The sequence below is a fragment of the Stomoxys calcitrans genome, chromosome 2, assembly GCF_963082655.1.
Source record: "Stomoxys calcitrans chromosome 2, idStoCalc2.1, whole genome shotgun sequence".
In the NCBI taxonomy this organism is placed as follows: Eukaryota; Metazoa; Arthropoda; class Insecta; order Diptera; family Muscidae; genus Stomoxys; species Stomoxys calcitrans.
In genome coordinates this window covers 207,670,421-207,697,348 of record NC_081553.1, presented here as the reverse complement: position 1 = coordinate 207,697,348, position 26,928 = coordinate 207,670,421, and the positions used below count along the sequence as shown (strand labels likewise).

Genomic DNA, 26,928 nt, shown 5'->3' with positions numbered 1-26,928 from the left:
CAAGTGATTTTAAGCATACAAAAAAGTCTCTGATTAAGCCTTTAACACCTGATCCTCGAATCCCTTGTCCGATTTTGATGAAATTTCATATATTTATCGGTTTAACAAAGTTTAAAAAAAATTAAATATCTGTCTCATAATATTTCAAGTCGAGCTATGTAACACACGAAGAAGAGATTGTTTTAAATGAGTTTGAAGAAAAGAAATTGCCAGTTTCAGCCAGTTAAATATCGATACTATCATGTCCTATCAATTTTATTTCAAACGAAAATGAGAATTAAAAATTAGGAGATCGATTTATATAGAAGCAATATCAATGCACAGACCAAATAAAACTAAGATTAATAAAGTCAGTCGAAAATCATTAAAGAAATCATTGTACAAAATGTTAGCCTTATCGGATGAAAATTGCGCCCTCTATAGGCCCAATATGTCTTAAAGGATACATTAAGTGCCGGATTGCTTATTTTTGTTTAAAATTACAAAAAATTTAACTTTTTCCATAGTATCCATCGGTAAAATATCAATCAATATTCAGTCAAAAAATTAAATATCGATAGTACCATCGATATTTTGCCAGCTCTAGTTTCGGCAGATGTAGCTTCCTCCATTCCTACTGGGCTACTCGACAAATTACCAGATCATTTCCGGCGCGGGATAGCAGTGAGCATCACACAGGCTGGGACATTGAGGTCCAATCTGTGTGATGTTAATTGCTGTCACGAGAAGATTAGCTGCGACCTACCGGGCGCGTTCACAGTTTGTGGATAGTGGAATGCTCCATAGGGAGTAGGTGCTACGGCAGTCGAAGACAATCAGCGGTATCGAGCGGAGAGTTTCCGAGAGAGGCCGGGTGGTACCGGCTCTTGCACAAATACTGAGTATCTATAATGCTTGATATGACAAGGCGAGTTATTGGCGCCTTGAAATAACCAATAGGCCACCTTGTTACCGCGGCGATCGGTCCTTTGGACCGTAACGAGCTTGCTCACATGTGGCTAAAACAACAATAGCAACCACATCATTCTGGACTCACCCCCATCCAAGTTGTAAAATTTCAAGAACGAGATATTTAAAAAATTTACAACAACAACAGTTCTTTCATAGTCCCTTCTACTGATCTAAATTTTCAACATATTGTCCTAAACCGCAAAATTTGTGCTGATTACTTGACGAACAGTAATAACATTGACAATGTTATAGCACAAAAAAGTCGTACTTCAAAAAGCAACTGTTAGATACATAGCCCTAAAGTATTTTACTCAATACTTCAAATCCCTTATCATTAAGCATGGCAGCCGGTTGTACGTATCGGATTGACACGATGGAGTTCTTCATCGGCAAGGAATGGCGCCTTAGTGTACAACACACTGCTACAGCAACAAGAACTACAAACACATTAAGCCAAGAAATTGAATTGTGCAGCACACAATTGATATCCGAATATTTGCTATCCGCGAGATCAAGGAGTCGTATTAAAAAGTTATATTTTTATGGCGAGTGCGCTAAAATCTCTACTGCCTTTTTCTATTTTTTAAGTTTGCATGTAATAGATGGTCAATTAATTCACATTTCTTTACGTTATTAGTCCAAAAGGGCTAATTTGACCATGAGTGTGAATATAAGGTTATTAAGGGTGTTTTTTATTGAAACTGAAAAGGGATTGCCAAACAAGAGATGGATTGGTCACAGATCAAGCCTAGCTAGCATTCCTCATCGTAGCCAGTGCATTCTTCTCCAATTTTCTGTAAGGTCGGACCTACAGTTTATGGCTTGTTAATTTGTGGCATATATGTATAGCCAAATACCATATGGAAATGGCAGATGTAAGTCAATCGGATCGGATTCTATATATCCAACCCATTGGCATACAGATTAAGTGTGAGGCAACCACTGCGGCTATAAGACTTTAGGCGATGGAAAAATGGATAGAGGATAGCAGCAGGTCATACCAAGGCGGTATAATCGAGGCGACGATAGAAAACCCTAATGGATTAGAAGAGGTTTCCGATCGATTACCTGAGATGCCACTAGAGGTCGAGCGCGAGACACTGCGGCCAGAGGCATAGATTTGGATTGACGGAACTCTGGTATTGCCATCTGGGAGATCATGCTATACAGATGGATCAAAGCTAGAGGACAGTGGGGGCCTCTTGATCTACATTGAGAAACCAGGGACTGAGATCTGTTTTCGACTGCCTGACCATAATACGATCCTGCATGCAGAGATTGTATAACACACTGCTACAACAACAACAACTACAACGATCCTGCATGCAGAGATTGGGCGATGACGGAATGCGAGGACGTCGATTGTTAACATCTTTACGGACAGTAAAATGGCCCTGAGGGCAATCATAACCAGGACAGTAAGGCCACGAACAGTCTTGAAGTGTAAGTATGAGATTAACGCCTTTTCTGAGAATGGCACAATCCGCATCGTTTGGGTGCCGGATCATAGCGGAGAGAGGGGGGTATAAAAGAGCAGATGATTTGCCAGTAAAGGCCAGAGGACTGCCATCAATAAATTTGGTTAACCCAAAGCTTTTCGGGTCAACGCAGTCCAAGTTAAGGGCGTCGTCGACGAACTCGCATGTAACACTGTGCAACAGCGAAACGGTCGGTAGGACGGCGAAAGTCCTATAGGGAGATCCGGTTTGTGAGGAGACGACGCCATTACTGAAATGAAGTAATAAGGAGGTCAGTATAGCTTTCGGTATCATAACGAAAGTAGGAGCTCATCTATGAAAAATCGGTGCAGCAAGTGGTACTTAGGTGGGGACACAATACCAGTCATAAACCAACTTTGGAGGGTGTTATGGAAAACAATGAAGGATTTTATAAGTAGCACGGAATTCCTAACTTAAACATTTTTTTTTTTGAGGTTACTTTTTGTTTTTTAGAGCGCACAACAAGCCGATCACGGGCTTAGGTGTATGTCCATAGTGGCATGGGGAGGATTAATATCCGCATCCTTTTTTTTAACCTAACCCAAGTAATTTTTTTTTCTTCTCCTCTCTCCTTAATTTCATTTGAATATTTTGTAATATACAAATATCTTGCTGGATATCATACCTATAGAAAACATTGTTGATTTGTTTGCGTATAAATGCTCTCAAACCTAAAAATTTTCCGTAAATACGATGTAAAACAGTCTTAAGGAAATCACGTTCTCGTGGATCTTCAGAGTCAAACAAATCCAACAATTGCAAAACGAATTGATGATCGATGAAACGTCTAGCAATATTAGGTTGAAAATCTGGTGATTCCAAAAATCTCAAAAATAACTCATAAACAAATTGCAGATGCGGCCATGACGACTCTAAGGTTGGTTCATCTTCTTCGGGATCAAATTCGGCACCATTGGGATTAGATGAAGGCGGCAAAGTGCGAAATAAATTTACAGCAAACTAAAACAAAGAGAAACAAAAAGGAAAGGTAGGTAGAAAACATTGTTACAGCAAAATAGTTTGCCATGTTACCATATTGATTGCTTCCGGATAAATGGCCTCGGTAATGACATTATTTTGATTGGATAAAAAATCCACCATTTCATGAAGGGCCGCACGTTTAACCTCCTTCCATTTTAGGTCGCTTAAAGGTTCGGAAAAATCGAACAGTGTACAGCATTGTCTTAGTTTTTGTATAAAAAGTTCCTCGCGTTCATTGGCGGGAGTTTCTACAGTGATAAAAGTTTAGAAAAAAAAAACATTATTGACATATAAAATTACATAGCATACATTATTTAAATTTCAAATCAAGAAAATTTTTTATTTAAAATAAGATTCACTTAAAAGGTAAATTAAAAAATAACAATAAATAAACAGTTTTATTAAAAAAAATAACATTTATTTAAAAGAAATTCGCACTTAATCTCTTGAGACATTAGCATACTTCACAATTATAGGATAATTACCAACCTTAATTTTCTTTTTTTTTAAATTCTACAAAATTGTTATTGCTTAACATCAGTTGGGTTGTTTTAAGTTTAATGGAAAATTTTGTCTTTTTTTGTACAAATTTGTAAAATGATCTAACCACCAAAGAAAATGTCACATACTAGTGGATTCCATCATTTCCTATTTGTTTTTTATCTAACGTAGTCTAGGTATATATTATGTCTCTTATATTGTAAATTTTTTTATTTCTCTGTATACTACGCCATTGACACTCTTGGCATCTTATCAAGTGCATGGTTAAAATCAAAATAAACAAAATTGTTTACTTTTCTGGGTATGTACCAAAAACAGAGAAGTTTGTTGACCAAAATCTAGACGCCAGGAGGAAGAGAGGAAAGCAACAGGCGAGCGATTGATTGCTCATTTCTTACAGATTACACATTGCACACAACTATACACATCTACACACACATACATATCGAAACCAAATAGAACCGCTGAGTTTATGGTGGCACAATCATCAAAATATGTTATGACATGTCTCCACTACGATCACACTAAATCTTGTTGACACATATGCTTAGAGGTTGCCATTTTCGAGGGGAAATGAATATATTGTATGTTTCAAAATACATTAATGAAGTTTTATATAATTTTTTTTAACTAAGCAATAAAAGATTTTTATACTTATCTTAAAAAAGTTTATAAACGTTGTTGATTTGATTTCGTTGAAGTATGAACCTGTGGTCAACATGACGATTAACAAAAGTTTTCAAGTAACGATTTCTCTAGAAGTTATAAGGACATCAAGAACAAGTAAGAGCGTGCTAAGTTCGACCGGGCCGAATCTTACATACCCTCCACCATGGATCGCATCTGTCGAGTTCTTTGCGCAGTATCTCTTTTTAGGCAAACGAAGAATAATGAATATGGACGGAGGAGGAGGTGGAGCTATATCAAGTTATAGTCCGATTCGGGGCTCAAGAAGCAAAATCGGGAAATCGGTTTATATGGGATCTGTGTCAAGCTATAGATCGATTCAGACCATATAGCACACGTATGTTTATGGCCATGGGAGAAGCCGTTGTACAAAATCTATGCCAAATCGGATGAGAATTGCGCTCTCTAGAGGTTCAAGAACTCAAGATCTCAGATCGATTTATATAGCAGCTATATCGGGGTATGGACCGATTTGAACCATACTTTGCACAATTGTTGGAAGTGATATCAAAACACTATGTGCAAAACTTCAGTCAAATCGGATAAGAATTCCGCCTTCTAAAAGCTCAAGAAGTCAAGACCCAAGATCGGTTCATATGGCAGCTATACCAGGTTATGGACCGATTTGAGCCATATTTAGCACAGTTGTTGGAAGGAAAACACTATGTGCAAAACTTCAGTCAAATCGGACGAGAATTGCGCCCTATAGAGGCTCAAGAATTCAAGACCCAAGATCGGTTTATATGGCAGCTATATCAAAACATGGACCGATTTGGCCCATTTACAATCCCAACCGACCTACACAAATAAAAAGTATTTGTGCAAAATTTCAAGCGGCTAGCTCTACTCCTTCAAAAGATTCGACAGACAGACGGACGGACGAACGGACATGGCTAGTTCGACTTAAAATGTCACGACGATCAAGAATATATATACTTTATGGGGTCTTAGACGCATATTTCGAGATGTTACAAACAGAATGTTGAATGAATTGGGAGGCCACCGTAGCGCAGAGGTTAGCATGTCCGCCTATGACGCTGAACGCCTGGGTTCGAATCATGGCGAGACCATCATCCCTTTTGTGAGAAATCATGTCACTTTGCAATATACATATTTATATACCCACGAGAGACTATATCAACACTAAGTTTACAAGGCGACTGTGTTTGCCACAAAAGGAGATTCACTCCTTTTTTTTTTTTTATTCACACTGTTACATTATTACTATCAAAGTTCCACTTCAAACATTTTGGATTGAAATTCTCACTACCTTCCTGAATTGTCACTTTTAAGGTACTTTTGAACGATAGTTTCCATAGATTTCATGATTTAAAACAACAAAATACATTACTATCGCAATTCGATAATTCATGTTCCACTAATTATGTAGTTTCTCATCATCTACTGTTTTTTGGTAAAAGGTTGAAAATAGATTTTTTTGTTGTTACTTGAAACACTAACTCGCAAAAACACACACAAGAGAATGTATGTTTACTTAGCCTCCCTCTCTTAAAGAGAGAGAGAGCATACGCCTCGTAATCGTGAGGTTAACTGTTCAATTCCCAGTCGGGCAGAATCATTGCAAAAAATCTTCGATCACTAAGCTCGTTTCAAAGATGAAATAAACAAGAAGGAGAAATGAAAATAAATTGTGGGGAGTGGCACGTTTTCTCACTTACCGAGACACTTATTAGACTAATTATCGATATCGCCTGCGATTATTTTCAACTTTCTTGTGTCCCAATTTAATGACTCGAGCGACAACAACAAATGTTGGAAGGGTCCCAACAAATATGTGTATATCACTAGTTTAAACTTCCAAACACAAAGTTTATAATTAAAAACAAATTATACACTTGAACTTATATCAATTTATCTATTGAGGAACGAACCACTTAAATGTATTAACTTCCATGGTTTAATATCACTGATAGCACAAAAACTGCAAAGTACTCATGTTTTCTTAATCTAAAGTTTTACCGTTGATTGCGAGTATTATGTGGCGTCTTAGGTCAAAATAATCCAACATATTAAACCAAATTTATATATCGGATAGATAAAACTTTTCTTTCAATGTAAAGAGGGGAGAAAACATTCCTATGGCAAAATCGCAATGAATGTATTTATTTAAAAAAAGAAGTAAATTATGAAAAAAAACTTTCAAATGAGATTATAAAGATCTAACTTACAAGACGCCTACACGATTTTATAACTATAACTTCAATGAAATTGAAACACAGAGGGCGTTAAAATATATCGTTAAGAGCTATTATTTGGAAAATGCATTAGTATTTAGGAACAAAATTTCTTTTTGCAAATATGTAATGCTCAAGCAACTATGCTTTGAATGTTCACAGGCATACAGCCTTATTCACAAAACTTAATGTAGGTTCATTTGACACTTCTATAAGGGAAATCTGTCAAATAACCTATTTCAAAGTTATAGTCCGATTGAAACCATAAATTAATTGAATCCTGAACATTGTAGAAGTCATTGTGTAATATTTCAGTTCATTCGGATAAGAATTGCGCCTTGTAGTGGCTCAAGAAGCAAAATAGAGAGATCGGTTTATATGGGAGCTGTATCAAGCTATTCATCAATTCAGACCAAATTAGACACGTAGGTTGAAGGACATGAGAGAAGCCGTTGTACAAAATTTCTTCCAAATCGAATGAGAATTGCGCCCTCTAGAGGCTCAAGAAGTCGAGATGCCAGATCGGTTTTTATGACAGCTACATCAGTTTGTGTACCGATTTGCGCCATATTTAGCACAATTTGTAAAATTTCAGCCAAATCGGATGAGCATTGCGTGCTCTATTGGCCCAAGAAGTCAAGATCCAAGATCGGTTTATATGACAGCTATACCAGATTATGAACCGATTTGAATCATACTTAACACAGTTGATACCAAAACACCAAGTGTAAAATTTCAGTCAAATCGAACGAGAATTGCGCCCTCTAGAGGGTCAAGAAGTCAAGACCCAAGATCGGTTTATATGGCAGCTATATCAAAACATGGACCGATTTGGCCCATTTACAATCCGACCTACACTAATGAAAAGTATTTGTGCAAAATTTCAAGCGGCTAGCTTTACTCCTTCGAAAGTTAGCGTGCTTTCGACAGACAGACGGACGGACATGGCTAGATCGACTTAAAATGACATGACGATAAAGAATATATTGGGTTGCCCAAAAAGTAATTGCGGATTTTTTAAAAGAAAGTAAATGCATGTTTAATAAAACTTAGAATGAACTTTAATCAAATATACTTTTTTTACACTTTTTTTCTAAAGCAAGCTAAAAATAACAGCTGATAACTGACAGAAGAAAGAATGCAATTACAGAGTCACAAGCCGTTGAAAAAATTTGTCAACGCCGACTATATGAAAAATCCGCAATTACTTTTTGGGCAACCAAATATATACTTTATAGGGTCTCAGACGCATATTTCGAGGTGTTACAAACAGAATGACGAAATTAGTATACCGCTATCCTAGGGTGGAGGGCCCTGCAGGCCGTATAATGCAACGGAGTAAGGGTTTCCCCTTACAGCGAAACGGTCGGTAGGATGCCGAAAATCCTATCCAGATCGTGAGAAGACGAGCCTATAACTGAAAGGAAGTAAGAAGGAGGTCAGTATAGCTATTGATATCATAACGGGATACATAGGACTTCGAGCTCACTTATGTAAAATCCGTGCGGCAAGTGATAGCATGTGTAGGGCATGCGAGTAAGATGATGAGACGTTGGAGCATTTCCTTTGTCATTGTCCGGCTTTCGCGTCTAACAGAAACCGGCATTTAGGTGGAGACACAATACCAGACATGAACCAACTTAGGGGAGTGGTATTGAAAACAATTAAAGATTTTGTATGTAGCACGGAATTCCTAACTTAAAATTTTCTTTTTTCTTTACTTTATAGTTTTTACAGCGCACAACAAGCCGATTACTGGCTTGAGTGAATGTCCATAGTGGCATGGGGAGGATTAATATCTGCACCCTCTTTTCAACCTAACCTATGTGAATTGCATACATTTTAATAATTTACTTAGTAGCTGTTATTGACCGCAACTGACAAAATTTGCATACGTTTTACTAATTTTTATTCAAGGTTTATCTCCTGGCAATACAACTGCAGTTGAGTTGCAATCTATAGGCAATATTTCTACAATAAAGTAAAATATTTGCAAAATATTAGATTGAAATATTTCAATTTTGCATAGAAATCCGTACTGCAACTATCACCTATCTTGGGGGTCGATTATGGATGGTCGCGCAACTATAGTTGCGTTGCCAGGAGATAAAACTATGAAATAAAAATTAATAAGAATGGGGAAATTTTGCTAATTTTCTTTCAATATCAGTGTTTTGAGCGTTCAGCTTCTAAGTAAATTGCAAATCAACACTGAAATGGAAATTTCTACAACAAATTTGCCCGTTGGCAACTCAACTGAAGTTGGGTTGCAATCCATAATCAACCCATTATTAGCCCTTAAGAATATCATAAATAAATGTTTGCTTTGGATGCAACTTAGAACACAAGTACATTAGTAAGACTTTCCTTTACTCCAAGGTTTTCCGCTCGTGGTTAATTTCCAACTCCACTACTATTTTTGTTTAAACCTGTTCCTTAATATAATGTTCATGCGCAAATTTGTATTAACTACCGTTTTCGACCTTTTTCATGATTATCAATTTGAGATTTATAGGTTGATTATGGATTGCAACCCAACTTCAATTGAGTTGCCAACGCCATATTTGTTATAGAAATATCAATTTCTACATTTATTTAATAGTTGAACTTTCAAAACACTAATATCGATTGAAACTAACAAACATTTTCAACTTTATCTTCTGGAAACGCAGCTATAGTTGAGTTGCCATTACGGAAATTACGGAAACCTTTTTGTCTCTAGTTATTAATGATCGTACTGTGTTTTTAATTCGTTTATACCGGGCAAAGAGATCAATCATTCTATTGGGTTGCCCAAAAAGTAATTGCGGATTTTTCATATAGTCGGCGTTGACAAATTTTTTCACAGCTTGTGACTCTGTAATTGCATTCTTTCTTCTGTCAGTTATCAGCTGTTACTTTTAGCTTGCTTTAGAAAAAGTGTAAAAAAAGTATATTTGATTAAAGTTCATTCTAAGTTTTAATAAAAATGCATTTACTTTCTTTTAAAAAATCCGCTTTTACTTTTTGGGCAACCCAATACATATTCAACATTAAAACCGCATTAAATTCGGTCGGGCCGAATTTTGTATACCCACCACCATGGACATAAGAAACTAACGAATTCCCTTTTTGGAAAAAAAACAAACAATGACCATGTTTCAGAAAACATTGTTATACTTAATGGCTATGACCTAAAGCCTACTACTAAGTCCGGCTTTTCTCCCAAACACACTTTTTAAAAAAAATACGAAAAAAAAATGCGAAAAAAATGGTGACAAATTTCGCTCCAATTATTTGCAAACGTAAGAACTGCTCAAGAACTGGGCCTTAAACAAGTTTGCTTCAATGTAGTTGATTTTGTTGTGTGTCACAAAACCATTTGGCTTCGTCCAAGATCCGGTGCAGGGTTAACGTTAAGAGATTATTAATAGGGGATTTTTCTTAAAAAGATTCACAAAAAGGTGATTTTATTGAATAAAAAGGCTCACAAGCAACTTTACCCACTTTACCAAAATTTTCAAAAGCGCTATATCTGGATGCACCGATTTAAATGACTCTAATGAGTGGTACAAAACTTTGGGGTCGAATAACCTGGGGGAACGCCTCAACTACATGGACAATATGGATGTCAAATGAGTAGAATACGAATCTGGTATAAAAATTGAACCCACGAGTTTGGAAGGCCGCGCCACCACCTAACAACTCTCCGAATGCACATGTTTCTCGATCAGAACAATATGATACTCAAATAAAGTCCTTTCGCAGTAGAGTAAGAATGTGATATCATTAATTGAAAATTAGTGCCTGCAAAGTCTGCCTTAGGTTAGGTTTGGTAAGAGTGGCAGTCCTTTACAGACTCCCTTAGACAATTTTAAGTCCATTGTGATACCACAGTAGCGACAGATCAAGGCTTCTGACGGAAATCGAACCCACGACCCATGCACTGGTAATCCGAGCACGCTACCAACTCGGCTACCGGGGCGTCCTAAAAGTCTGCCTTACGGATATATGTATGTATACGCCCACCCGGAGATATGTATGGGGGCACAGTTGGGATCAAGTGCTTAAGGGTCCACTGTCCCACTGTCCAAAAAACCCCCAACTCGATATGTAGGCCGATTGGAACAAAATTGGGCTCAAATGTAAGTTCATAAAGGAGAATTTCTGAGTTAAACCGTACTTTTTATCACAGCCACAGTTTATATTTTAACCATAAATGCTTTATAAATGTGTACATTTTTTAAGAATTTCAAGCTTGGACCTAAAATTCGGAACTGTATTCCTTAAAAAGCAATACATTCATTTTGGCGTAAAGATACGCCATTTGAAAAAGTCGATTAGGGATAATTTTGAATGCATAGATGACGTTTGATTCTGTGTATTGTATAAGTTTTGAATAACGACACCTTTTAACCATTAAATGTAACTAAAATAAGACTGAAAAATGGGAACTATGACCACCACACAGGCTGGATCTAAGTGCTCCAATATGTGTTCCCCCGGCGATCGGTCGTATGGGCTGGAACAAGCTTTCTCACCTATAAGAGCTTAACGAGGATCGCCACCTCCACATGAAAATATTGCATGTCTTTGGTGTCGGCACGGGTCAACGTTAACCGTTATGGGGCTGTTCGCGTACTTTTCTAGTAAAAATATGCAAAAGAGTAAGAACAGCTCTTATTTTCTTTTGATATATTATTTTTTTTTTTTTGGAATTAAACAGCTGGTTTTCACAAAAACATTTGTTCGATGCTGCAAATTGCTGCTGAGAAAAAAAAAACTCCAGCAGAAATTCGCAAGCTCACAATTACAAAAATGTACAAAATTGTACACGCTTTCACGCACTCTCTCGATCTCTTCCGCTGATAAATAAAAAGTACGCAAACGATTTTTGGTAAAAAATTGTGCAAATTTGCACAATTTTTGAGTACGCTCTTAATATTTTCTATTTCGCTTATTAGGTCGATCTCACGTATGTCCTTTTTAAGGTTGTATGTCCATCTCCTAAAAACTTAGATCAGCTAGTTGTACTAGGTTACTAATAATATATCCATGATGATGGTAGGTATCCACAGTTCGTCCCGATCGAACTTAAGGTGTTTTTATTTTTGATATTCTATTATCTGTTTTTGATATTCTATTATTGGTTTTTTCAATTATTTTATTAAAAAGAACAACAAGAAAAAAGAGGCTGAATAAAAAACTGATGGCTCAAGATGATTAATAGAAGCACATCCACCACCAGCGTACATCTGTATGCTGATCGTCTGAAAGTTGGCATTTTATTTTCTACCGACTCATAGAAACTATCTTTGGAATTATTACACTTTCTAATAACTTTCTTGTCATTAGTTCTTGTTTTTTATAGTTCCTAATATTTTGAGTGGTTTTGTTTTTGCTTTTCCCAATTGTAATACTCTTGCTTAAAATTTGTTTAGTTCTATATTGATGACCCACACTGTATATTCATGTTAGAAAGATGCACAAAGTAAAACCTCACTTAATGAATGTATGTAAATGTCAAGTTTGTGCGGTTTTGTTTTTTTTGTGGGGGTGTGCGTATTGGAGAAATGAAAACACACACACACTTAGAAACAAACGGGATAAGTCAAAATTAAAAGCAATTAAAGTAAAAGAAATGCACTAAATACTAAAACAAACAATCAAACAAACAAAGCAGTTTAATATGTGAAACATATCTACTCTAAATGCAATCAAATAGTTTTGTAATCAACCTCGTAGTAATGGTAACTGTACTGCGGCAGATGATGAGTTTGGTGAATGAAATACATTGCGGTCTCTAGCTCTACCCGGGCTACCGGAAATTTGCTGTAAGGTTTGTGTGGCTAATGATCCGTTATTATTGGTTGGCGTAAGATCGTCGTCATTGCCGTTGTTGCCATCGTCCGTAATGCCATTTGCTTGTTGATGTCCTTGTGGTGGACTTTGTTGGGGTGATTTTGCTGGCGTAGTAGAAGAAGTAGTGGTAGCAGATGTTGGGGGTGTAACAAGTGATGTGGGATGTCCATTATTGCGCGTTATGGATTTATTACAATTATTTGAGGATGAATTACTGCCAATTCCCAATGATATACTTATGCCGCTGACAATTGATTGGGTTACTGAGCTATTATTACTCGAAGAACTGTTTGATGATGAAGATGGAGATGATGATGTCGCTGCCGGTGTTGTTGTTGCTGCTGATGGTGAAGATGTCGATGAGGGAGACGATGAAGTTTGAGTGGCGGGAGTGGTGTTATTGACAACACTGTTCGAAGGTGTGGCCCCAGCGGAATTTCCCACATTTTTGGTGGCGTTTAATATATTTTTAATTGCAGTAGCAGCACTTACGGGACTCTATGACATCATTCGCATTGCCAATGTCATTTTTGGTGAAGGCGTTATATGATAGTTTTTTATTTTTAATTTTGAAGTGAAAATAAAGGAAATGTAGAAATATGTTATATGTTATTAGATATGGCCAAGGAACGTACATATGATTCCATATAAATCTTTATAGACAACTAATTAATTTTTAAAAGCGGCAGCGAATGTTCTAAATTCCTAAACAATCCTACAAAATCATTTTTTTCCTAAGATAATAGAATAGCTTTAAATTCATAGCAGCACTTAGAAAATCGAGTATTAAAAAAAATTAAAAATTAGAAAAAATTTTTTTTTTTTTCATCAAATGAAAAACTAGTTGAAATTGAAATGGAATTTAAAGAGCATTCGAAGGATGAAATAAACTTGTTTTACTTATTTATAAAAACTTAAACTAAAAACTAAAACTTTTGTTATTTTATTCAAAAATTCCGTTTTTTGGTTTAAAAACATTTTTTTTCACATATAGTAACACAGCGGCATCCAACGATGCCTTGTTTGTTGTTGATGCTACCCTTAATGCCTCTGGACATTTTGGCTAGACAAATTGCTGCGACCCCCTGCATATCATTGAATCCAAAACCCGTTATTTTTAAAGCAGAAGTGCACAAAATCAAAATGAGATTGTATGTGTGAGCTACTCTGTTCACATTTTTTTTAATTCCCTCCGTGACTAAAATATAAATTATTTCAAGGAACTAATGAATATTTTTAAAACTAAACATAATAAAAAGGAAATTAAATAACATCTCCTTTCTTGTCTAGCGTAAAATCAGGATATATCATGGTTTTTAGATTGAGAGTAGAAAAATTATGCGTACATCCGAGCGTGTGTTCCTTCGTTGCTGTCTCAACAACGACTGAAGTCAAGAGAATAGGAATAGGTGTGAATTGAGCATCAACGCTAGCGTAAAGAAAATTATAATTTTGTGCACTCCTGTTTTACAGCGTTCAGAAAAATTGTCCTTGAGCTTTAATTGAGTTGAGGAATAAATCTACAAATTTGGCGTTAAAAATTGAAAACAAAAAACTACAGAATCGACTGTACCAGCAATGGAATCTAGAATTCTGTTACGATCATTTTTGTAAGTATGTACATATATATTTTACTGAGATACAGTAATGCAAGTCTTATAAAACCTTTGTTGTTAAAAAACCTTTTTTCCTCTTAAACTCTTTTAAATTCCATTTTCAACTTATCCTTTGTTCGCATATCAAAACAAATTAAAAATATAATATGAAAGTGCGATCAAACCTTGTTATTTGCACCAAGTGTCGATGATGCTGTTGTTAATAGTTGTGTAGCTGATGTGGCCGCATTAAAATGTTGAGCCAATGTTGAAACAATTGATGAAGTTGTAGACGATATGGAATTTGTAGTTGCTGATGTTGCACCACTGCCAGATGATGAGGATGCCGAGGAGGCCATCGATGAATTTGTATTGTTCTGCACAATGTTGCCACCCGATGCACTGTGAATAACTGCGGAAGATGCTGACACTTGTGATATTGATGCAGATGATGATTGATGAGAAGAAGAAGTCGATGATGTTGATGTTGATGATGATTTCAATGCTGAACTACTACTGTTATTATCATGAACATGCAATGTTGGCATTTTATTGTAGAATTTCGTAACAACACTTTTGGGAGAGGAGGAACTATTTGATAATTTTGCTTTGATTTCTTCAATATTTGTGAATTTGAATTTACAACCGATAACACCAACAGCAGCACCACTTGTTGTCGACGACTCAGTTGTGGCTTGCATTAGATCCGACCTATCATCATCATCATCGGCCAATAGATCTAATCCACTATGAAATGATGGGGATTTCGGTATGCCTAAGCCAAAATAACCACTTACCGCCCCCCCGGATGGTGGTTGTTGGTTAGCCGGTATGAATGATGAATTAAAGGATTTCTTATCTATGTTATTTTTATTTCTATTTTGATTTATTGGATATGAATAGAGGTCTTTTTTATTTATGGAAGAAATATCGGTTGAATTTTTATTCGAATGCTGATTTTGTATTTGATTATCGTTTGTTTTAATATCGATAATTTTTTTGGGATTGCTGTTAATATTTGTTTCAAATAACATAGCATTAAATACCATTTCATGACAATTCACATTCAATTTTGTTTCGCTTTTACATATACATAGAATATATATGTATCTTATTATATGTATGTATGTATGTAACCACACTATATCTTTTTTTTCTATATATAATATGGCATGTTCTTAGACATGATTTTTTTAAAAGCGAAACTCAAGCATTGTTATCATCTGTAAAACAAATCAACAAGTATATGAGATGTAAATTTTGAATTTCTAGTAGTATTTTCTAAATCATAGTTTACCGAAAACACAATAGCCAACAAAATACATATGCTAATTGCAAAAGTGCTTATACTGTATAAGAAAAGATAAAAATGTAAATAAATGCGCATTCCAGTTTAAGAGATATGTTGTTATGTTACTTCCATAATATGGAATAGAACTTTAAAAAAAAAAAAACAATAAAATATGTACGCATTTTTGCTTTGTATAGTGTTGAACATATAAATATCTGCATGGTGCAAGCCTTCGGTAGCGAAATTTGGAATATCAATAAATGTTGTCGTAATTAATTTGGGAGCAATTGCTCGTTCTCAGTGCATAATAAGGGAAAAACGAGTCGTTTGACCAAAACTACTAGACCTGAACACTATAAGACGGATCTAGAGAAAGAAACAAAGACGAATCAAAGGAATAAAGACATGTTTCAAACATTTTGGGCCTTCAATTATAGGCGCCAGTCGCATACAACGTACAGAGAAGTTATACTGGGAATATCTCACAGTGGAAAGATATTTTCTGCGATATTCATAATCTTTCTTTACTTCAAACACCTTTCCAACCGACTCGAAAAATTGATGTCATTTTTAGGGTGAATAATAATCTTCCACCACTCTATTTGCTTGAAACGTTGCGATACGTTGCAATGGTCCCAAAATGAAATTCGAAGGTGAAAAATCTATTCAGTGAGGAAAGAAAGAAAGCAGAAAGCTCTAGTAGTTTTATAAAAATCGGTTTACAGACAGCGACCTAGTCTTTCTTATGGGCTATGTATAGTAGGGTAAGTCAATGTTGATGGTGGCTGAAATCTATGGCAAATTTAAAGAAAATTTAGCCAAGAAGCCATGGGTCTAAAATTAAAAGTTAACCTGATTTTAACAATAAACTTGGATGTTTTGTTCATATGGAGCAAAAAAGCTGTCGTTTTGGCTTTTTTAAATAGACCCATCCTAATGTGCGAAGGTTGCAACTAAACGAAATATATTTGAACAAGTAAGAGCGTGCTAAGTTCGTACAAGCCGAATCTTTTATACCCTCCACCATGGATAGCATTGTCGAGTTCCTTGCGCGGTATCTCTATTTAGGTAATAGAATATAGAATAAGAACTGTTATGCTATTGGAGCTATATCAAGTTATAGTCCGATTCGGATCATAAATCAATTGAATGCTGAACATTGTAGAAGTCATTGTGTAATAATTCAGTCGATTCGGATAAGAATTGCGCATTGTATGGTTTATATGGCAGCTATACCAGGTTGTGAACCGATTTGAACCATACTCAGCACAATTGTTGGAAGTGATACCAAAACACTATGTGCAAAATTTCCAAATCGGGGCTCAAGAAGTCAAGACCCCAGATCGGTTTATATGGCAGCTATATCAGGTTATGTACCGATATGCGCCATACTAAGCACAGTTGTTACAAGTCATAACAAAACACCTCATGCTAAATTTCAGCCAAATCGGACGAGAATTGTGCCCTCTAGAGCCTCAAGAAGTCAAAACCCAAGATCGGTTTATATTACAGCTATATCAAAACATGGAACAGGGCAAACTGTTTGCTCCTGTTCCTTAATAGAATGTTCATGGGCAAAATTTGCATTTGCATTCAAAACATGTACCGATTTGGCCCATTTACAATCCCAACCGACCTACACTAATAAAAGATATTTGTGCAAAATTTCAAGCACCTAACTTTGCTCCTGCAAATGTTGGCGTGCTTTCGACAGATAGACGGACGGACATGGCTAGATCGACTTAAAATGTCATGACGATCAAGAATAATTATGCTTTATGGGGTTATAAACGCATATTTCAAGGAAATTAGTATACCCCCATCCTATGGTGGAGGGTACAAAAAACTAAAACTTTTGCCAAAAGTATTCCTCTGTGCACTATAACCGAAATTATGGATTATGGGATTTATATCTGGACTAATATATACCGATCGAGACCAATCATTGGTATGCAGTTGGTTGACAGTGCAGTGAAATTGGGGTTGGGCATCTTCACTTTATCCCTCCGCTTGGACATACATTTCGAGTCCACACATGATGCTTTGTTGGATATGAGGATCCCCCTCTATTGATATTGGGTTGGTACGATGCTGAAAGGCCGTATTATTAACGCATCACTGGCAGATGAGGCAATAAGGAAAATTGTAGGGAATAAGCAGGGGATTTACCCTCTTGCACCTTCTGGTTATCACCCGGCCTCTCATTGAGACTCCCCTCTTGATACCGCTTATTGTCAGCGACTGCAGTTGCAGCTACTCCGTAAGGAGCATTCCACTATGCGCAACCTGTGGACGATAGCTCCCAGCTAAGCTTCTCGTGATAACGAAGAACACCACACAGATTGGATTTTGGATTTTGTGATCCCGCATTTTCCGTAACTTTCTGTATACAAGATGGATCTAAATTGAAAGCGCGCTTCTGAACGGGTGTGTAGCGTCTTTCAAGCGGAGGTCTTAGTTGTTGTGAAGGCAATGGAGATGATTTCGATGCTGAAGCAGACAATATTGGTGCCGAAGCAGCTGCCCGATAGGAACCTCACGATGTACGAGAGCAGACAGTCGGGCTATGTAAAGTCGTAAGATGCAAAGAGCTTCTGCGAACCAAAGGGCAGACCATCAGGTTCTAAAGCTTACCAAGAAAATGCCAACACTTTCGAAATGAATCAAGTATCAAAAAATTAATACAAAATTTTTCAACACAAATATTCCATTAAGAAACAGGGGGAAAACTTCTCACATATGTATGAGTTTAAGCTCAATGTTTTGGGGACCTCCTTTTTATAGCCGAGTCCGAATGGCGTGCCGCAAAGTACACTTCTTTGAGGGGAAAAGTTTTTGCATGACTGCCATATCATTTTTTTAAATGGCACAGTACTTTAAAAATGTTCTCAGGAGGAGGGCATAACCAGCGAAGACATTAGAGGTGAACCTCTGTGCCATGGTGACCACTCGAAAAATTAATGACAATAGGAAAAAACAGCATACCAAATGGTTTCACTTAACTCTTGCTGACTTTTAGCTAAATATATTGCATTTGCTTCGGATTCGTATTCCATTAGACGTTTTTATATTCTTAATGTAGGCACCGGAATATGAAACATAGGATTGCATGAATTTCGAAGAATCTCGCCAAAACAACGTACATACTAGAGTAGGCAAACTATTTTCATCCAATACATACACCTGTCGAAAATATTCCTTTGGCCATTTCAAGTCTTACACATTTCACAGATTAAAAGTAACAACGCTAAAAAAAGTCCCACATGCCTAGAATTTTAAATCATAATTAACTTCATAACAATAAGTAGCTTACAACAACGTAAAAAATAACTAGAAAACAATCGAAAAATTAATAAGGCAACAGAAAGTAGATTACAACGACTATATCTGGAAATTTAGAGAAATTTTGCTTTTTAAACTTTTCAAACACAAATCACCAACATGAGTAGGCTGTTGAACATCGATTAGACATTAAACGAAAGTTTGCAAAGAAGTAGGTACTCAAAGAAAATAATAACTCTTCAATGAGGACAACCAACCAACATTCTACTGAAGAAGATGTGGGTTGGAAAAAGAAACTGTCAGCTTCATACGCAGCATACACACTTACATATGTATAACAATTTGTGGCTTAAAAAATCTACAAAACATTTGTTGGTATATGATGTGTGTAAGTGATAGAAAAAAGAAACACGACAAAAGCCAACAGACAATACAAATAAAACAAATGTATAAATTAAACCATTACTTAACGGTAAGTATATCTTTTTTTTTTTTGTTGAAAACACATAATATTGAGTTGTGTGACAGCCGGTAAGTGGTGGGGTATAGTGTGGTCAATGGTCTTGGTCAGGCCTGGTCTGGTATGCTTACCTTCTATGAATAATAACCTAGTTCGAAAACCACTTCAGTGTAGAAATATTCATTAAAATTTCTGACCAAACACTTTCATACCAATATTGAAAAATATTTTGTGTATTTACATTTAACTCTAAATTTTCTAGACTAATATCTTTAGTTTTTACGTTGTACCACTTCTTTGCCTATATACTAAATTTTCCACTGATAGATAATGAAGAAGAAAAACGAAACGAAACGAAACGAAACAAATCAATAAACCTTCTTTTTGACAAGTCTGCCAAGATGTTTTCAGCCAAGACAGTTGAGCTCTTCTCTTTGACTCTCTAAACATGGGAGAGCCGAAGTAATGCGCATGTACCTATATTGTTAACGTAGAGTGTATGGTCTTATTAGCGTTTATTTTTGTTATGATTGTATCATAATCTTGTACATACTATAGAAACAGTTAAAATCACCATGTACATTCAACTGTAAGGGAAGGGTGGTTAATGCAAATTGCATTTAAATCTCAATTAAGAAAGAAACTTAAAACCTTACGAATATATTTTTGTAGCGAGCTCTCTGTATTGTAAAGTAAGAACACAACGACAATCGCCTGTTAAGACAGAAACTGAGTGAAATCTATATTCCAAGCTATGGCAAAACGAATAAATTTTAACAAAAATTTAATTTTTCGATCAAATGTTTACAGATTGTTTAATAAAAACAACTTCATATCTCAGTGATGGTTGAAGGGATAGCAATCCAAAAACACGAATGTGACATCCAAACTTACGGCCAACTCTACAAGGGGACGCGATGGCTCTAAAAACCCTACCGTGCACACAGGAAGACTGATGGTTCTAATATGGGACTCAATTGGATAGTATTAGCTAGAAGAATACGAATCTGAGGTCTCAATTTGTCCAATTTTTCGATCAAAAGTTTACAGATTGTTTTATAAAAACAACTCCATATCTCAGTGATGGTTTGTAGGGATAGCAATCCAAAAACACGAATGTGACATCCTAATTTACGGCCAACTCTACAATGGGGCGCGATGGCTCAAAAAACCCCACCGTGCACACGGGAAGACAGATGATTAAAATATGGGACTCAATTAGATAGTATTACCCACAGTGTCGCCGTTTTTGGTAGGTTTCTAACAAAATTGTTAGTTTTTTTATTTTCTTAATTGGTTGGTAGGCTGACCTCAATTTTTGGTAGGTTTTTCCCACATATATATACCAAGTAAATTACTGAAAAAATCGTCGATGATAACACAAAATTCGTTTATTTGTATTTGTTAAGGGTGCAGAACAAAACCATGGATGTTGAGTGGTCAAATACTGTTACAAGGGGTCTAACTGCTTCAAATTTCAGTAAAAACGTCGTAAGTTCTGATATTGACTGTAACTGGTACTAATATTTAGGGATTTCTTCCAAACAAATCAGGGCTATATGGCAGCTTCATTCAAATATGGTCAGATCTAGTACATACTCAGATGTTCCATGGTTCCATGCAACTCACTGTAACAGCGAAGATGGGTATTAAAGCGAATTTTGAGCTCAAACATTTAAATCGGGAGATCGCTTTAACCGAACCAGGCGCGGTTGTTCTTTGAAATCGGGGCAAAACTACGACTTTCTGAACTCAAGACTTCTAATCTGGAGATCGGTATAAAGGATGCTGTATCAAGTTATAGGCCATCTTTGAACGTAAGGCTATAGAGTGATTTCGACAAAAAGAAGGACGGACATGTCTAGATCCTACATGAATAACGACGATCTAGTACTTAGGTTAGGTTGAAAAGAGGTTGCAGATATTAATCCGCACCATGCCACTATGAACATACACCTAAGCCAGTAATCGGCGTTTTGTGCGCTCTAAAAACTATAAAGTAACTTCTAAAAAGAAAATTTTAAGTTAGAAATTCCGTGCTACTTACAAAATTCTTAATTTGTTTTCAATGCCACTCCCCTAAGTTGGTTCATGTCTGATATTGTGTCTCCACCTAAGTATCGGTATATGTTGGACGCGAAAGCTGGACAATGACAAAGGAAATGCTCCAACGTCTCATCATCTTCCCCTTCCCATGCCCTACACATGCTATCACTTGCCGCACTGATTTTACATAAGTGAGCTCGTAGTCCTATGTGTCCCGTTATGATACCAATAGCTATACTAACCTCCTTCTTGCTTCCTTTCAGTAATAGCCTCGTCTTCTCTAGTACTCTGTAGCGTTGAAAAAAATGTATAACTCCTCGGTGATGGGTATAAAAACATATGCCACCTTTTTTGCTTGTAAAATATTTGGTAGGCTTTGGTTGGGTTTGGTAGGATTTTTCTTAAAATTTGGTAGGAAATAATATTCTTGAGAGGCAACACTGATTACCCAGTAGAATACGAATCTGAGATCTCAATTTGTCCTTAAGTATCCGAGCAAAGCTCGACTCAACCCCCCAAACGCACAAGTAAACGCATCAGGATAATATGGGACACAACTTAAAGTTATGTGTGTGATAAGTCTATTCAAGTCTCATGAAAGGACAACATATCATATCGGTCTGCATCTTCTGACGACATATTTAGACCGTTGGGAATAATATGGTATCCAAATAAAACCTTATTGATAAACGAGTACGAATTTGCAGCGAAGTTACTGTTTTGGCGGTATGGACATACAAGGAGAGGCCCATATAGTATAGGTCTATGTGGCAGTTTGCAATCAGATTTACTTCCTTTGTAATATCACAGGAACAGGAAAAGCATGATGCCTTTTGTTCGTATCGTCGAACCAGCCACATCGCTTTAAAACAGTGATGGATACACTACCCCAGTTGAAAAGATAAATTGTCGATCCCGTGGCAGCCGGTTGTACGTACCATCGGCCAGGGCTGCCGCCTCAGTCTACAACATACTGCTAGTAGTAGGGCAAGTAAACCCCAAACGATCCATTTAGTAAAGTAGATTCGTACAAAGACAACAAAGCCACACGAATTTGCTTACACTGTACCCGTGCTTTTGTTCGTTTTTCCTACGGTCCCGAGTGTGTGTGGCTCCCATTTAAGTTGTAAAGAGTCTTCTAACTTGCCAATCATCTTAAATGCTTCCTCGTATTCAACCAAGTCTCAAAAGATAAAAGAACCTAATATGAAACTTCTCATTTTGAACACACTGTACCTGTGCTTTTGTTAATTTTCGGTTTATTCGTATGTCTGTGGCTCCCATTTAAGCTCAAAAGAGTCTACTAACTTGCTAATCATCCTGCAATTCCTCAAAGATATAATAACCTAATACGAAACTTCTCCTTTTGACAAAAGCCATTCTTACAGCTTCTGCACCCGGCACGAGATTGCTGTGAGCACCACACAGCCTGGAACATTGAGGTTCAATCTGTGTGGTGTATATTGCTGTCACGAGAAGCGTAGCTAGGAGCTACCGGGCGCGTCCACAGGTTGCAGATAAGGGAATTCTCCATGCGGAGTAGCTGCAACGGCAGTCGCGGACAATCAGCGGTATCGAGCGGAGAGTCTCAGTGAGATGTCGCGCGGCACCGGATCTTGCGCAAATACTAAGTGCCTATGACGCTCGATATGACAAGCCGGGTTATTTGCGTCTTTAAACAACCAATAGCCACCCTCTTCCCGTGGCGATCGGTCATTTGGACCGGAACGAGCTTGCTCACCTACAGGAGCTTTTCGAGGATCGCCACCTCCACATGAAAATGTTGTTACAACAACAACAGCAGCTAGTGCAGAAATCATAACCTGCAACCTTAAGTTTATCAGTATTTTTTCCAATCAGACAGTGACATGTGTCATGACGGAGACGATGGCTGGGGAAAAATTATGAGCACCACCGGGCGTTAACAGGATGCGGATAGTGGGATTTTTCGTATACGGAGTAGCTGCAATTGCAGCCACGGACAAACACCGATTTCGAGCGAAGAGTCTCAGTGAGAAGTCGGGCGACACCGTTTCTTGCCTGAATACTGAGAGCCTATGATACTTGTTATGACAAGGCAATGGCCATAACGTTCCCGTCCTATGTACACAAAAATGCAAATTTTGTCCATGAACATTCCACTAAGGAACAGGGGCAAACTTCTCACATATCAATGAGTGCAGTTCGATTCAAGTTTAAGCTCAATAATAAGGGACCTCCCTTTAATAGCCGAGTCCGAACGGCGTGCCGCAGTGAGACACCTCTTTGGAGAGAAATTTTACATGGCATAGTACCTCACAAATGCATTAGGAGGGGAAAACCACCAATGACAATTTTTTCTGATGGTCTCGTCAGGATTCGAACCTAGGCGTTCAGCGTCAAAGGCGAACATGCTAACCTCTGCGCTACGGTGGCCTCCTATGTACACACTCAACCAAATTTGTTATTCAAATTGCATTTGATATGTATGACTTTTGTTTGTGTTATGTCGTTCAATAGAATGCAGCATATTTCATAACCAATTAATAGACAATTTTCGTGCGAATAAAGTTAGTACTAGGCTTTAAAACGAAGCGAAAAAATTGTTAACACATTCCGTAGAAGTGGTACTGAGTTCTGTGAGTAAAAACATGCCGCAGTGTCTGTACAAATTTCGCTTTAATTAATTGCATAGCAAATTTGGGAACAGGGGCAAACTTATCACATATCTATTCTATTGGGTTGCCCAAAAAGTAATTGCGGATTTTTCATATATTCGGCGTTGACAAATTTTTTCACAGCTTGTGACTCTGTAATTGCATTCTTTCTTCTGTCAGTTATCAGCTGTTACTTTTAGCTTGCTTTAGAAAATAAAGTGTATTTGAATAAAGTTCGTTCTAAGTTTTATAAAAAATGCATTTACTTTCTTTTAAAAAATCCGCAATTACTTTTTGGGCAACCCAATATTAAATATTAAAAAAATCTGTGAAAACATTTTCATTTGCTATACTAAGTTCTTCACAGAGTGAAAATTTGACATTCGCTAAATGAGTGGACGAAACGTTATTTAACTTGGGCCAACATGATAAAAAAAGGAATTGTCGTTGCACTTTCGTTCATTGTCTTTTAAATAAATAACAAATGTTAGCAAATATAGCTCTTCCACTTTTATTTTTTGTGATAACATTACGCAAACAAAACAATTTACCAAAATAGTGCTAGTGGTAAACATATGATGGGAGGGTTGCCTATAAGTCTTTTTTATTGCAAAAAACGCTTGTTTAAGGATTTTTATAATAAGGGAAACAATAGCTGTGTTTTATTTACCCATTAAGCAAATTTTGTAGCTTAGTTTGTATGGAGAAAAATGTTAATCCCGATTAGCTAAACGGCTAATCTACTTGCGTTTATTAAAACATGTGGTGTCATCATTCAATCTGAATGACAAAACTAAAAGAGGCAGAACTCAACATATTTATTCAATGATTAAACATTATGGAATGCAAAAATTGCTTATTATTATTATGTCGTCGAATAGAAAGCGGCATAGTTCGTAATTAATGAATTGGCAATTATGTGCGAATGAACTTAGTACCAGGCTTAAAACATAACTACATACTTTTATATTTACGTTCTTTTATTCAACAAAAAACTAAAACATAACAACAAATTTTTACGTTTACGTTCCTTTATTCAACATTAAGAGCACAAATTATTGTAATTCTATAATTATGGTTGTCCCGCTTGTTATGGAAACCCGCTTGTTTTTTAAGCGAAAACATTGTTTTTTTGTAAAACCGGCTTTCGATTGTTTACAATTTTAAAAACCGGTTTTTTTCCCACAACCATTGGATAGGGGTATGTGTACTAATCTAATCATTCAGTTTGTTACACCTCGAAATATTGATCTACTACCCCATAGAGTATATATTTTCCCCATAGAGTATATATATCGTCTCGATCTCGATGTGGTTATCCCCTCCTAATGCTGGCGACATTTGTGAGCAGCAATGCCATTTCAAAAAGCCATTTATAAAATTTCTCCCCAAAGAGGAGAGAAATTTTGCGGCACGCCGTTCGGATTCGGCTATAAAAAGGAGGCCACTTTCATTGAGCTTAAACTTGGGTCGGATAGCACTCATTGATTTGTGAGAAGTTTGCCCCTGTTCCTTAAAGAATTATTCATGTTCAAATTTGCATTTGCAAAGTTGTATACATTGTGTGATACGTTTAAACCATTTAAAACGAAAAACAATTTTTGGAATAAATAAGCACCTTTTCGATTAAAGGGAGCACTTGTTTCATCAAAAATACATGAGAACACAATTGTATAAAAAAATTACAATACATATTATAATCAGTGTTGCCACTAAAGAAAATTTTTTCGTACCAAAATTTAAGAAAAATCCTACCAAACCCGACCAAAACCTACCAAATGTTCTGCAAGCTAAAAATGCGGTATATGTTTTTTACCCACCACCGAAGAGTTGGCCATTTGGCAATTCCATTTGCCACACATCAAATTATACATTCTCACCCCTTCAAAGTACACATACTAGATCGTTGTTATACTCATAGAGGACTCTACAGCCTAAAGCTCAAAGATGGTCTATCTTGATATAGCATTCCTTATACCGATCTCCGATTAGACATCTTAAGTTCATAAAAGTTGTATTATTGCTTTTATTCTCATAAACAAACTTGCCGAGTGGAAAAACAACGATATGGCGATTTAATAGTGTGAGCTCAGAAATGCAATTTCACCACCCATTTTCGCCGCAACAGTGAGTTGCATGGACCCTTCAACATCTGAGTTTGGACCAGATCTGTATGCTGTTGCCATAATGCCCTGTTTACCGATTAAAGGCATTGAACTCACAAAAGCCTCATTTCCAATTCCAACGTAATATGGAAGATATCACTTAACATTCGTACCAGTTACAGTCAATATCAGAATTACGGCCTTTTTCCCGAAATTTGAAGTAGTGAGGCCCGTCGTAACAGTATTTGGCCCCTCGACATCCATGGTTTTATTCTGCACTCTTAACGAATACACAGAAACTACTGAAAGTGAAATAATTGGGATTTATATGTTGGAAAAAACTACCAAATTTTAAGGTCAGCCAACCAAAAGAATAAAAACCTACCAATTTTGGTAGGAATCTACAACACTGATTACAATACATGCCGATAAAAGCGCGCTCTATGCGTATTTAACTTACATGAGGAAAGTTATGTAATTAAAAAGAAAATGACGGTTTATAAGACAAATACATTATCTTGTGATAACCCTTTTAGCCATTGACACTGTTATTGACCAATTTTCTCAGACTTACAGACCTATGTCGGTAGAATAAGTTCCGCGTTAAATCTGACTTGACTTAAAATTTTTTTTTAAAATACATATAACTTAAGACCAGATAGTTAGCCTATTTTATATAAATTACAAAATTATCCAACATAAATACTATAGCTACACATCTTGTCTGTTTTTAAAGACGATTGGAAACATACTATCACGAAAAAAAGTTTATATGCTTATATATTTCAGACATCATTCCAGGTTACAATTAATTTTGCCAATTATTGTAACATCATTTTATCTTTCCCATTCTTAGTA

General features: G+C 36.5%; 1 protein-coding gene across 10 annotated transcripts in view; it reads right to left on the bottom strand.

Moving 5' to 3' along the window:
• LOC106090991 (serine/threonine-protein phosphatase 2A 56 kDa regulatory subunit gamma isoform) overlaps positions 1-26,928 on the bottom strand; it is a 57,305-nt gene that overhangs the window by 10,886 nt on the left and 19,491 nt on the right. For 5 of the 10 annotated variants that reach the window (XM_013257371.2, XM_059363939.1, XM_059363936.1 and 2 more), the window contains 2 exons: positions 3,483-3,679; positions 3,076-3,410 (listed from right to left, as the gene is read on the bottom strand). In XM_013257371.2, coding sequence (XP_013112825.2) covers positions 3,076-3,410; positions 3,483-3,679 — 532 coding nt within the window. Of the gene's footprint in view, positions 1-3,075; positions 3,411-3,482; positions 3,680-12,531; positions 13,154-14,435; positions 15,315-19,414; positions 19,616-26,928 lie in introns of those variants that run through there. The other 5 variants (XM_013257367.2, XM_059363934.1, XM_013257366.2 and 2 more) reach the window with 3 other exon arrangements.